This window comes from Botrytis fragariae (assembly GCF_013461495.1).
Source record: "Botrytis fragariae strain BVB16 chromosome Unknown tig00000006, whole genome shotgun sequence".
Taxonomy (NCBI): domain Eukaryota; kingdom Fungi; phylum Ascomycota; class Leotiomycetes; order Helotiales; family Sclerotiniaceae; genus Botrytis; species Botrytis fragariae.
The window spans coordinates 2,792,058-2,805,686 of NW_023500988.1; the positions used below are offsets into that span (position 1 = coordinate 2,792,058).

At 42.5% G+C, this 13,629-nt stretch overlaps 5 protein-coding genes across 5 annotated transcripts; 3 read left to right on the top strand and 2 right to left on the bottom strand.

The window, feature by feature from the left end:
* Positions 1-501: 501 nt before the first annotated feature.
* Positions 502-1,265, top strand: Bfra_002019 (putative integral membrane protein; the record flags this gene model as incomplete). Its single annotated transcript, XM_037332444.1, is given in 5 exon segments — positions 502-513; positions 529-606; positions 647-705; positions 760-842; positions 898-1,265. 5 exon segments carry the CDS (start codon positions 502-504, stop codon positions 1,263-1,265), a joined length of 600 nt encoding a protein of 199 aa, XP_037196598.1.
* Positions 1,266-1,737: 472 nt separating this feature from the next.
* Positions 1,738-2,100, top strand: Bfra_002020 (putative ycii-related domain protein; the record flags this gene model as incomplete). The annotated part of the gene is made up of 1 exon (XM_037332445.1): positions 1,738-2,100. One exon carries the CDS (start codon positions 1,738-1,740, stop codon positions 2,098-2,100), a length of 363 nt encoding a protein of 120 aa, XP_037196599.1.
* Positions 2,101-2,794: 694 nt separating this feature from the next.
* Bfra_002021 (putative bactericidal permeability-increasing protein) lies at positions 2,795-5,148 on the bottom strand (the record flags this gene model as incomplete). The annotated part of the gene is made up of 3 exons (XM_037332446.1): positions 2,795-3,212; positions 3,266-4,673; positions 4,725-5,148. 3 exons carry the CDS (start codon positions 5,146-5,148, stop codon positions 2,795-2,797), a joined length of 2,250 nt encoding a protein of 749 aa, XP_037196600.1.
* A 701-nt stretch (positions 5,149-5,849) lies between these two features.
* Bfra_002022 (putative ankyrin repeat-containing protein) lies at positions 5,850-7,907 on the top strand (the record flags this gene model as incomplete). Its single annotated transcript, XM_037332447.1, has 2 exons — positions 5,850-5,892; positions 5,941-7,907. 2 exons carry the CDS (start codon positions 5,850-5,852, stop codon positions 7,905-7,907), a joined length of 2,010 nt encoding a protein of 669 aa, XP_037196601.1.
* A 1,587-nt stretch (positions 7,908-9,494) lies between these two features.
* On the bottom strand, positions 9,495-11,720 carry Bfra_002023 (putative kinase domain containing protein; the record flags this gene model as incomplete). Its single annotated transcript, XM_037332448.1, has 2 exons — positions 9,495-9,985; positions 10,040-11,720. The coding sequence occupies 2 exons, from the start codon at positions 11,718-11,720 to the stop codon at positions 9,495-9,497; spliced, it is 2,172 nt and encodes a 723-aa protein (XP_037196602.1).
* Positions 11,721-13,629: the final 1,909 nt, after the last annotated feature.

Genomic DNA, 13,629 nt, shown 5'->3' on the forward strand with positions numbered 1-13,629 from the left:
GATGAAATAAGTTTTATCTGGATAAACCCTAGATATTATACTGAGCTTTATGAAATTCCTTATTTAAGAATGTATACGAAAGTTCCACCTGCATTTTTTTTTCATGACTGCAATACGTGTGGAGACACTTCGAAAAGATCGTGAAAACTCGGTTATTTCATCCGAAGCAGCGTAGCCGAATTATTGGCACACGATATCAACACACTGCGACCCGCCTTGTCTCGCAACCAAGAAATACTTGATTGAAGTAGACTGGCAAAGCTACATGGATGTAATGCCCACTAGATTCAGTATACATAGTTTAGAGTATCCGTACCATTGATTACATGGCCAGCTTGTGTGTCATCTCATGATAAGAAGGAGGCGACGACCGTTTGGCACCGATCAACCTAAGTCACATAAGTAGTTTTAAAGGATCATATATGATATCGCTACAGAGATTTCCATTCTTATTTGTAACATCGCATTTTCATAACATGGAGTTTCCGAATCTCTATAACCATGCGCAGGCCTGTCTGGAAAGCCTAGATCAAAACCGCCCCGGGCGAATGTCTCGATTTTATCGACCTTGTCTTGGGTGCTCAAGCCTTCAACGTTGCCTTCGATGTATGGATTTTAAACACTCCCAATAAATGCTGTTTATAAGCTTCACCTTTCGCTTCGCAAGAGAATAGGTGTGATGGCAATCTTTGCAGTCGGTGCATTGTAAGTCACTCTATCTGTCATATATTTTGTGATCCGGGTTAGCCGTTGATAAAGTACTATAATCATCGCGATTATCCGTCTTGCTGTTATCTCGAGCGAAGTATTGGAATACGGCCTAACTTTGCCAGACGTCACTTGTGAGCTTCACATCTGCAAATCTTTCAAGTAGCTGTCGCTGACTTGCATTCACAGGGTTTACAAGCAAATTTTCATGGACGGTGATAGATCCTGCCGTAGGCTGCTTTGTGGCATGTATGCCGATCTATTCACCACTTGTCAAGCCTCTGAGACATTTTCGGGATTGCGTGAGCCTAGTGGGCGTATCTTGGACTCGAGTCACTCGATCATCTAATGCTAGCCGGAAAGGAACAACCAAAATCGAAGATAGCAATGTGGATAACTTCTACCTTGCAAATTGCAAACCGGCTGGCACAAGAGAAGTAACAGTGGCCAGGAAATCCTCGAGCACCAACTCTCGACAAGAACTCCATCCTGTTCCTGGAACCGCAACAGCGAAGAGAGATTTCACTCGGGAAGACCATAGGGAGAAGAGCTGGTAAACCTGCTACCCGTTCAGCGCCGCATTATACACTGTATAGTCATGGTAGTATAACAGCAAACTATGTCTCTGCACTATTAACTGGATGAGAGAAGAATTTAAGATGAAGAAGTTAAGTACATCACAACAAGTAGCCTGGAGACCTAGGGAGGTCTATTTTAGCAAAGGCAATAACACTTGTCAATCCCGCAAATTTCCGCTGGAAGAATGTAATTCTAGGCCTTGTGCCAGAATTTGGAGTCCGCATCCATCCTGGTCAAGTTCTGCTATTGTATTGCATGTAGTCAATCAGGCAAGGTACCGGGTAAGGGGACATGACAAATACATTCTCTGTGCCGCATATGCCACAACCTTTGCACCAAATCTCAGACGGAGTATAAAACGAACTACAACACCTTTCATCATCCTTCTTACTTTTATCTCTTCATACCTTCATCCTACAACCGAACCCCACAGCATAAATCCCAAAAATCATGACCACCCCCACTCCCACTCCATCACCCAGCAAACACGAATGGCTAGTTATTCTCCCCGACCACAAAGACGTGCTCCAAAAACTTCTCGAAGCCCGTCCCCAGCATCTCGCCGGCGTAAAGCCGCTAGCCGAAGCTGGAGCCATTCTTTTCGGAGGCGCATTCTTTGATGATCTACCTCCAGATGGGGAGACGCCTCAAGTAAAAGGAACAGTGCTTCTAGCCTATGCGGAGAGTAAGGAAAAAGTGTTGGAGCAGCTGCGTCAGGATGAATATACCAACAGTGGTGTGTGGGATTGGGATAAAGTGCAGATTTATGGGTTCAAAACTGCTTTGAGAAAGGGATTGGAAGGTGGGATATAGAGTTGAGAATTTTGCGCTACTACCATGGAAGGAGATGTTAGAAGGAACTGATGCTAGGATACGACACTGCTGTCAGTCTGGCGATAAATTTTGGGTGGCTCAAAGTTGAAAGAAGAATTGATTGAAAAAGGACAGGCTACCATGGTAGATGGTTTTCAGAATGTGCGTTGAAGCGAATGAAGCCAATGAACATTTTATAAAGTAAAGATTAAGTTCAGGAATTCTTCAATGTTGCGACTGTTTATAACTGCCTTTGGAGAATTTGTTGTTCGAAGTAGTAGAACCAGACAATTTCCGAATTCAAGTTCATGTTATATGTTGGCCATTAATCTGTGTGAGAGTAGCAACTTAGCCAGCTCACTTTCCACATTCATGCATTCCTTTGGCTAGACTTGGAACATGGTTGAAATTGATTTTCATTGTGTTTTCTGTTTGAAATAAAGAATTCCGCGCCTGCGCCTTCCCACAATATTATGATACCATACCCTGCTAATATCAATTGTGTACCTTCCATGCCGTCCAAATCCCATGATGCGTACGATGTCAGTAAGTCAAGAAAAAAGAAAAAAAGAAAAGATTAATCGCCGGAAACCGAGTCCACATGGGAACTGTGGTCATATATCTTACAATTTTATTCCTCCCTGGCTTTACCTTGCCTTTGCGATATCCATAGCGTCGTTCCACATGTCCCTCCCTACCAACCCATAACCCCTTGTCCCTGTCCTCCAACGTCAAATACTGCATTTCTCCAACCGCCGTTATTTTCTGCCTCTCCCTCCACGATCTCCTCTGCGCCCCTGCCCTCCCTCTCCCAAACTTTGACAACACTACCTGGCGCATAAACGCCCTTGAAAACATTTCCTTTACTCTTTGCACCCCCTTGAACTCCCACATTTAGATACAGATCCGGATCTTCTTCTGGCTTCAATCTCGTGATGATTGCTTTAATAAAGGTTTGAATATCATCTGGAGATGATATTCTAGTTGCACGGAGACGTTCACGTGCATAGAGGAGTTCGCGATTGGCAGCATGGAAGAAATCGGCCAAGGCGGTGGAAAGTTGGTATTCTAGAGTTTTGCGGAGGATAGGACGAAGGAGGGGTTTGAAAATCCTGGGGTCTGAGTTAGTATATCAATGAGTGATTAAATATGAAAGAGAACGTACCAGGCCAAGCAAGCGAACTTTGATTTGCTGAGTTTGTATGAAAGATGATGGATCTTAACACGTGTATCTTTCAAAGTGAGTATTTTCTCAAGTTTGTTGTGGCCGATTTCAACATCGAACTCGATGTCGATACCCCTATCATCAAGCTCGAAAGAAGCGATTCCTTCATCGGCTAACCAAAACAAACTTTTGTGTGCTCGGAGCCAGAATCCAACTTCATCTGCTTTGATCGACAGTCCTTGAATCTTGACTGTTACCACAGAAGTCACCGTTGAAAAGGTACGGAATCGAGCTTTTTGAATTGAGAGATCATTATAGGTTTGGATCTTGAGCCGATATGGTAGAAAACTGGTATGATTAATAGTTCTACCGGGTTCGAGGATGAGATTCTCAAGAAGAAGATCAATTTCTGGGACGGATATCTCGAGACGAGGAATTGGTACATATTGAATGGCGGATATGAACATGGGTATTAATACGGTAGAGAGATCAGTGAAGAGCTCGGTGTTGGAGGTTTTATTGAGTGGGTTGAGAATGTTCCATATTTTCAACGTTGTGTGGATCAGTTTAGAAACGTCTTGATCATTCATCACTGAATCGAATGTTGTGCGTGCTTGTTTGAGCAAATTATCAATATCCTTTCGCAGAGGAGATTCGGTGCCCACTTCCTTGGTTTTTTCTTTCAATTCCTCGATCTTATTGGCGGCAGCATCGAAGAATTCTGGATCGGAAAGCATTTGTTGAATTGATTTTGCCAATTCTCCCATGAGGTTTTCGAATTCGGGATCTTTTTGAGAGTGCTCCATAACTTTGTTGAATCGCTTCTCAAGTTCTTTCCATGCATCCTTGTCACCAAAAGAACTCATTAAAGACCAACCATTCTTCACTGCACGATCAAGGGCTGGGTTCGGTTCAACATCATCCTGAACAGCGCTGATAGATTCATCCACAGCTCTGGAATAAGCTTTGGCGTATCTTTGAATGAGAAGACCAATTGTGTTGACCGAATCCGAATAATCATTTCGTTTTGTCAATTTGGTAACCGCTTCTTTTAAGCGATATCGTAAGGTCTCTCTCTGCTCTCCAGAAATGTTTTCCTTCAAACTTTCACCTGCTTGTCTACCTGCCTTTTTGAAGCCATTTGTGACGACTTCGCCTATCTCACTTGCTTCAGCTTGGAGGTCTTCTTTGGGAATAGGCTCGCTTCGCTCCTCTCCTGGCTTCTTCATTGCTTCATTTTCGACATCCGATGGCTCGATTTTATTCGCAGCATCTTCTGCAACATCTGATACCGTCTTTGCTGTATCTGCAAAGACCTGTCGACCAATGGTATTGAGGTCTGAGAGGAATATTCGAAAATCAGAGTTTGTCAATAGAAGACTACCAACAGTTTTGATACTTGCGTATGCTGCGACTGGTCAGATATCAGGAGACTGTATATATAATAGACAATACTTACCAGCTGAGGCATCTGCCTTTGCTCTTGTGCTTGTGGCTCTTTCAATAAGATCTGATGTGTTGACAGAGATTCTTGAGTGTATCAAGAACCATATAAAGTCTTGAATCTGATCTCCATCATTCTTATTTCGTAACAATTCAATGAATTCCGTAAGCCATTGCTTCGAGAATTTAATCAATCGTCTTCCACTATCTGTCAATTCTGGATTGTCCGGATTCAAAACATCTGATGCCAATAAAGTTCTCAAATTGATTATTGCTTGTTCAGTGGATGGCATAAATCCCTTGGATAAAGCTCTAATCATCTGATACGTATGCAATTTCTGGTGAACCGTTCTCTGCAATGAAGTATCATCCTCATATTGAGGCAATAGCGGACGAGTATCATCACCTTTTGATTTTCTTGAGCCAAAACATGAAGACATTTTGGGATATGGTGATGGTGATTGTGGAGAATCGAAGGTGGATCTTTGAGATTGAAGGGGTCTGGAGTCTGAGGAGAATATGGGAATTTGAAGAATCGGATTGTCGACGGGATCAAGCTGCATACAATGTAGATCAACTCCACAGTTACTCAATAACTGCAATTGGTTAGAAAGGATTACTATCTTGATTTGTATTCCTTTAATTGATAATTATGTGTCAGAACTTGAGGGAGCAAATACTCCCGAGACACCTTTCCTTGCTTTTGTTGTTTTTGTTGTTTGACAATAAATGCCGATAACGCCTCTTCTCCTTAGCCAACTGAGGCTGGGGCCTAGTCTGATCTACGTCATCAAAGATGGTTGATGTCATGGATCGTTGGCGCTAGGATAAACTAAAGACCGGGCTAGCTGGAAAGTCACGTGGAGATAAGGAGTTGGCTCAGATGAGATTGAGATCGCACGTAGGTACCTTACCGGCGAACATTTTTAATTTTCGAATACGTACTGTCGTCATACCAAAATATTCTTCTCGGCTTTTTGTTTCTTTGCTATTCAGCGGCATATACACCTATACGAGTCAACCAACACTGGATAAAACTATCAACGAAATACTCAATCAGCAGTAAAGCGCACAATCTCAACTTCAAACAGTCATCCATCCACCCCACCTCACACAAACGAACGGCTTTCGCATCGTCAAAATGGAACAACGAAAGGAGGATATAACAAGAAGGCCATTATACGGTAGGAATACAATTTTTTGGCGCGAATTTCCAAGCTAACAAGCAATAGTCTATGACCTTCCACAAGATATTTTATCAACACTTGCGCGCAAAGACGATTCCAACGACTCCAATGACGACACCTACCAAGCAGATACCAATCCACCTACAGACACGACCGAGCGAGTTATACAAACCAAACCCGGAGATGTGGGATCAAAGTCCTGTTCGCTATGCGGTGTAACGTTTTATACTGTGGGCGACCAAAAGAGTCATGTACGATCGGATTTCCACAACTATAATTTAAAGCAAAAGATTCGAGGGGCAAAAGCTGTTACGGAAATTGAGTTCGAGAAGTTGGTAGGAGACCTCGACGAGAGTCTCTCAGGGTCCGATTCGTCGGATACCGAAGAAGATGAAGAGGACGGAGGGCGCAAAGAAACGACACTGAGCTCATTACTCAAGAAGCAAGCTGTTATAGCATCCACGAGCAATGAATTTGACGATAATCCCGGGTTAAGGAAAAGGACGAGAGGTTCTGGAAAGGCTCCGATGATATGGTTTACAACACCTACGATGCCGAAGAACACTTACCTTGGGATTTACCGGGCGATTTTTACAAATGAAGAGTTAGAAAAGGAAACCCCAATGCACGAAATTGTTCAGCGAAAGCAACTCTCTCCGAAACCTCAGATCAAAGTACCCGTCAGTAGTGAAGGAGTTCCGTTACCAGAATCTTACAAAGGTCCTCATATTTTTATGTGTATGATAGGAGGTGGTCATTTTGCTGCCATGGTCGTATCTCTTGCCCCTAAACAAGTCAAGAATCCACAGGCAACGACTGGTCCATTGACTAAAGAAGCAGTTGTACTCGCTCATAAAACCTTTCATCGATACACTACCCGTCGCAAACAAGGAGGAGCTCAATCTGCCAACGATTCCGCAAAAGGAGCCGCTCATAGTGCTGGATCTAGTCTTCGTCGTTACAACGAACAAGCTCTACAAGATGAAGTACGTCAGCTTCTCACTTCATGGAAAGGCATGATAGATACATCCGAATTACTTTTCATTCGTGCCACTGGTACCACTAATCGGCGTACTCTATTCGGACCTTATGACGACCAAGTATTAAAACAAAACGATCCTCGAATTCGTGGATTTCCATTCAGCACGAAAAGAGCCACGCAAAACGAACTTATGCGCTCCTTCGTTGAACTCACACGCGTCAAAATTCTTGAAGTAGACGAAGAAGCCCTCGCAGCTAAACGCGCCGCCATTCTCTCAGCACAACAATCCCTCGCCGCCAAAAAAGAAGCAGCAGCAGCATCAAAATCTCAAGCCAAAAGGCTAACAGAAGAAGAAGAAACAGCACTTCTACATACATCACAACTGCAATCCCTAATCCGTCGCTCAAAACTTCCTGCTCTGTTATCTTACCTCCAAACAAATTCTGTATCTCCAAACTTCCATTTCCAACCCGAAGAACAAAATTATCATGCTCCCACCCCCTTGCATTTAGCCGCGAGTTTAAATTCTAAATTATTAGTCGAGGGATTACTGTTAAAAGGTAATGCAGACCCAACGATTAAAAACGGAGATGGAAAAACGGCTTTCGAATTGTGTGGAGAGAGAAGTACGAGAGATGCTTTCCGAGTTTGTAGATACGAACTACCTTCTCCTAAAGGATATACTTGGGAAAACTCAAATGTTCCTTCAGGATTAAGTAGAGAAGAAGCGGGGAAGAGAGATGCGAGAGAAAAGGAAGAGGAGAATAAGAAGAAAATGGAAGAAAAGAGGATAGATGATGAGAGATTAGCGAAAGAAGAAGAAGAGAGGGAGAGAGAGAGGAATCTTAAAGGAGGAGGAAAATTTAGTAGTAGGGGTGGAAAGGGAAAGATTGTAGGAGCAGGAGTACAGGCTAGTGGACAGGAAAAGAGAGAGCAGGAAATGAGAGATATGACGCCGGAGATGAAGATGAGGGTTGAGAGGGAGAGGAGGGCGAGAGCCGCGGAGGAAAGAATGAAGAGGTTGGGGTAGGGAATTTTTGGTGCTTGGTGAGGTAGAGGTTAGATAATTGTGTTTTTTGATGTGGATGTAGATGTGGATGTGAAGAAGCTGTAATATATATCTATATCTATATCTGTATCTGCAATCCACACCTGATACCTGAGACCTGCCTGATGTCTTGTCATTTCACACTACAGCATAAATGGTATACATGGCATACATGGCATACATACCTAGATGCCCAAATACCAACCTAGCTTTCAAAAACCCATCAAGTCAAACGAACTCAAGACACCTGCTATAAAATCTTTAAATTCAATCCTGTCTATTCATTCATCCATTCATCTATCTATCTATCCATTAAATACCCACTCCTACCCCATTGCACCGCGCTCTTCTCATCTCATCCCCTTTCCTACTATCTCTTCCTCTACAATCTGAACCCATCTAATTTCACTCCATCTCAACAGAAATTAAGTACCTACTCGGAACAATCTTTTGTAACTTACCTTCTACCTATCACTCCCCTATCATCACATTGTTCCATCACTCATCCACCTCTAAGAATCAAATAACTATATCATTTATCTACTAAGCGCACATACACATACAAACCTCACAAGCCTCACAAACCCCCAATAAACATACTACATCACTACAACACCACCTCACCCCCTGAAAAGAAGAAAAATAGAAGTGCTAAGCTAAATTAAGTTGATGTAACACCTGCTCTCATTCTTATTAAAGTGGTCACCATCTACATAGTTCTAGGTAATTAACAAACAACTCATGTATCTCTCATTTCATTTCATTCCATTTCAATCTGATTTAACTCCTCCTCCCGCCGCTCCCTCCTGCATCCTCCATCTCAAACGAAGGCTCTTTTCTTCTCTCCCCCAGTACTAGTTCTCCACATGAAAATGACAGAGTACCGAATCCGTATTATTCCGTATCATCTCGTAAAATGCAATGTATGCACACTCTGATTCTTCATTCTCCCTTCTCCATCCCTTATTCACCACCTCAACTCCCTTCCAATGTATATCCCACCCTCCCATCAAATATAGTAATCTTAATCTTCAACTTCCACAAAAATCCACCCCAGGCCATCCTTCTATAAGCTCAGCCCATCCTATCCAAACTGCAAGACCAAACCCCATAATCAATTCTCCGCCTCCAAAATATACACACGCGACCACTCCATCACATACCACATTAATGACAGAACTCCGCTCCATCCATCTTCCATAATTACCGAATCTCAGATCTCAAATCTCAAATTTCGTATAAAATCAAATTCCCTAATACCATCCCCAACACTTCTTCTTCGAAACGCATTATCATCGACTCATTAGTATGTATGTCAAAGAAACGCCATCCCGGCGAAAATCTGGCCAAGCCAGCCCACGAATGACATAGGAAAGTCGTCGAAGCATAGTCATATAATGAATACCCAACTCCCGCTCCCCAGATTGCAGTTCTTCCGTTTGAACATTCGCTTGACAACCACTCCCTTGACATGTAATCCAGCTAAAAAGTCAAGATTCGTTGACCGGTGACTCTGTATCTCAGTACTTCCCAACTCCCATTGGAATGTTTGCACATACCAATGCCACATTACATATCCGTACTACCGGGTAACCTGACCAATTTATGCCCATGGTGTTCTTTAGGCGGTAAATGATTATGTCCGACCACTCTATTCAAACTCCTATTCCCTAAGCCTGAGCATTTACTCGCATCGATGATTGTAGTGGGTTCATCGTAGCTATCAATCTGACAGCACTCAACGTTCTTCATCCAACGATTCTTTGCAACATCAGCAATAGTCGCTCTTTGTTTAGGGTCAGGATTGAGCATTGTAAGAAGTATGCGACGAAGAGCGGGTGGATTAACATGTTTGTCGAAGAATGAAACATGAGGATAATCAGAGTCTGTTATGGAACAGTCGTTATGTTTGCCATTCCATTTGTCCCAGCCCCGGACGAGTTCGTCGTAATGAGGGGAAGTGTTGGGCTTGGCTCTTTCCCAAAGACAGCCGCTGGCGGTCATACAGAGCATAACAATGGCAGCACTCCATACATCTAGAGGTCTTGGGTCGTATTCACCTAGTGAGGTTGTTAATATGGGAGATGACGTAGAGTAAGATGCGTGTCACATACCTTGTTTCTCAAGAACCTCTGGGGCAATATAGGGGGGACTGCCACAGATGCCAGGAGCGCAAAGTCTGATTTCAGTCATATCCTTTCCACATTCACCTCTGGCAGCCCTGAAACCAGGATGAATACCAGCAAAGACTTCGGAAACACCAAAGTCGGTGATCTTGAGCTTGCTATCCTTGGTTATCAATAAATTCTCAGGTTTGATATCTCGATGAGCGATTCCGTTACTATGAAGAAATTGAATGCCTTGAATAAGTTGCTTGAATAAACATTGACGATCCTTTAGATGGTCCTCCTTGTTGAGGTACTTCTGATTGATGAGACTGAATAGATCTCCTTGTTCGCAGTACTCCATCACATGATTCCACCGACCGTTATGTGTACAAAGTCGAAAGGTCTGTACGATGTTTGGGTGACGGGCAGCTTTTGCGATCGAGTATTCCGATTTAACTTTCTTTTCATAGTCTTCTTCCTTTTCCGTTGTAGACTTACCACGGAATTCTTTCACAGCAAATATATTGCTTGTGTCATTCTTGACGACAAGTTTCACATGGGCTGTGGCACCTTTACCGACCTGTTTTCCACGACGTCCTATGAATGTAGTTTGCTGATGGTATTCTTCATCCAATTCTACGACATCAACAAGGAGGTCATCTGGTAGACTCATGCTCATACGTCTTGATTTCAAACCAATTCCAGTCTCGGCCGGCATGGCCCAAGGCTCTCGCAACATCTGCTGCACCCCTTCCGTGGCAAAGCCATTATTCAAATCCCAATCAACGCTTGTGGCACGTTGAGGGGCTTTGGATTTATCTTCTATTGCCGATGTATCAAAAGCAATCTTGGGTCCATGATTCTGAAACACATTCATCAGGGTCATGCTTAGACCCGTCGAAGATCTTTGTTTCTTAGTCATATTGAGGTTCTCGCTTGGTCGTATATTTGAGAACAAGTTTTCTTGCGATAATTGCGTTTCTGATGGAGTGCTGGGTGAAGGTGGTGTATTCGTACGGGAGGTAAATGCTGTGGTAGAAGTTGACGCTCGTCCGATCGACATTCGGCGATGCTCTTTGCCTAACATTGGATCGGAACCATTATTATTTTTAAGGGTAGTGGGGTTTGTAAGATTGGTCTGGTCATTCAAGACAGTTGTACTTAAAGTTCCAATTTGAGAATTTGACCTCTTGAACAACTTCGAAACTTTACCTCTCAAACCCGAGTCTTTTGTAGGGAATGTTGGCCTTTTCGAAAGCGGAGCTGTAGTAGAAGGTGGGTCTGTGTTTCCTCTGATGGATTGTGGAGAGGAGAATGATGTCTGCGCGTTCGATCGAGGTGGAGGAGTCGCAATAGTATTGACTACTGTAGGAAGTTGAATTGAAGATGGCGGAAGCTTACGAATAAGATCGTGAGTAATCTCACCGCCAGTGAGTACTTTAGGATTTTGGTGAGGATTTTGGAACTCTGTAGGAGTTACTGGCTCATTAATAGCTTCACTGCTGGTCTCGTACTCGTATTCTTCGGGAATGGAATCGACTTGACGAGAATCTATCGAGGAAGGTCGACTCGATTCTGCAGAAGCAGAGTTTGATTCAATTTGAGGAGGATGAGGTAATTGATTCGAGATATTAGGAAAAGCGGAAGACAATGTAGGGTGAGTAAGTGGTAAAGTAGTGGTCGCCATGATTGCTAATCTGGTGAGCTGACACTGTACTTTGAGACAAATCAACGAAAGAGTCAGGAAAGTGCGAATGACGAGTAAAAGTTTGACGGTTCTGAATTTTGAATTTTGAAAGTTTGTGCCAGTAATCCAATTACTAGTATAATGTAGTAAGTTAACTCATGAGCTAGTTGAATCGAGTAGCGTGCTAAGAGGAGTAGTATAAAGTTTCTCTTGAAAGGACTAGGTCTGGTTTTGGTCTGGTCAATGGGGAAATGCAGTATCCGTGAGACCGTTTAAATGTCTTGTAATCGTTCGCTAGTAGTTCTGTAGATCTAGAACTTCTAATCTGCTTCAATTGTATTGCAGTATCTTTGTGAAGTGTATCTTCTCGAAAGTGTGAATAATGCGATAGGATTGACTGATTTCGCTTTCTCTCCGGGGGGATTGAATATAAATTAAAAGAAAAGAAACATAATAAAAAGGATCGGAATAATCTCGCTGATGAGAGAGAAAAGTAGCAATGATGTAGTTCAAATCCAAGGACTGGATGAATTCTTAGGAAGAGGCCGTTGACCGCAGTCAAAGGAGGGGAGGGAAATGGATCTAATAGGTTCTTGTTAATTGCAAAGACGAGGCTTGATGCATAGAAGGCTTGGTAGAAGCAATAAACCTGCAAACTTGTTGTTGAGAATTAAGAGAAGGGTGCGGGGTGAGAAACAATTAAAAAGTGATCTATGTATCTTACATCTGAACGAATAGAGCTTTGGAGAAGATCTTGGTTGATGCGGAGCAGGAGGAGGTGAATGGCGAAATATGGATTCGTGATACCTTGATTGAAAGGCAAAAGCAGAGGCAAAGGCAAAGGCAAAGGTAAAGAAAGGTAGGCAGGGGTGGCTTTGCATGTGCAGGCGTACGTATAAAATAGTAATAAGTAATAGTAATACCTAGTACTGTGAAAATATGCGGGCTGATCGCAAAATAATAATGCTTGCTGTCTCGGGGTCATACAAGAAGAATAGAAGAATGTTGTTTTGCGAACAAAATGGTTTTTGGTTGCGTTGCCTTTCTCCCGTGCTAGATAACGACGACGATGACTTTGGGTTGGCTTTTTGGCTTTTGGCTTATGATTCTTCCACTTTTAACTTCCGTTTTGATATTAAATGCCGTATCAATATTTATATTTCTCATTTGCCTTTGAAATTATGTATCGGTCTAATAGAGATATCCATCTACCTCCCGACCGGTACTTACGTATTGACTTGTCTCTACCGGATATAAATCGACGGAAAGACGTGATTCTACTGTTGAAATTACTTATTTTTATTTTTATTCTTCTTATCAATTATATCTCCGAAGTAAGAACAAAGGGATCTTTCATTGAGTTGAATATAATTCGTCAATAATGGAGTGTCAATATTCAATTCCTCTTCAATGAGAAGAGACAAGAAAACGGCAACTCCATGCCGAGAGATTGGCCCATGGACTTCGTCGAGGAATGGTTCAAAAGGGGTTTCTTCTAACCTCTCTGTCAATTTTCTCATGGTACGAAGGGGGGAATTGAATGCTACATAATGCATGCAGAGAATGCCAAAACGTACAGCTGATTGAGCTGAAAGATGTCTGGATTTGATGTTGATGTTGATATTCATATTTTTATTGTCATTGTTATCGATGAATCGAGACCATTTCAGAACACCTCTTCGCTTATTTCCTTTGCTTTCGTTTCTTTCCTTCCATTCCACCGTGATTCCGCCCTCCAATATGTAGGTCCCTACCTACTTATTAATTGTTACATTACATGCATACTACCAATATCTTATCTCATCCTTTCAAAACTACATATACTCAAATATGAAGTTATTCCAATCAATTCCTCTATATCCCGCGCAATGAACCCTACAACTCTTGCAGCTTTTAATTATTACAACAC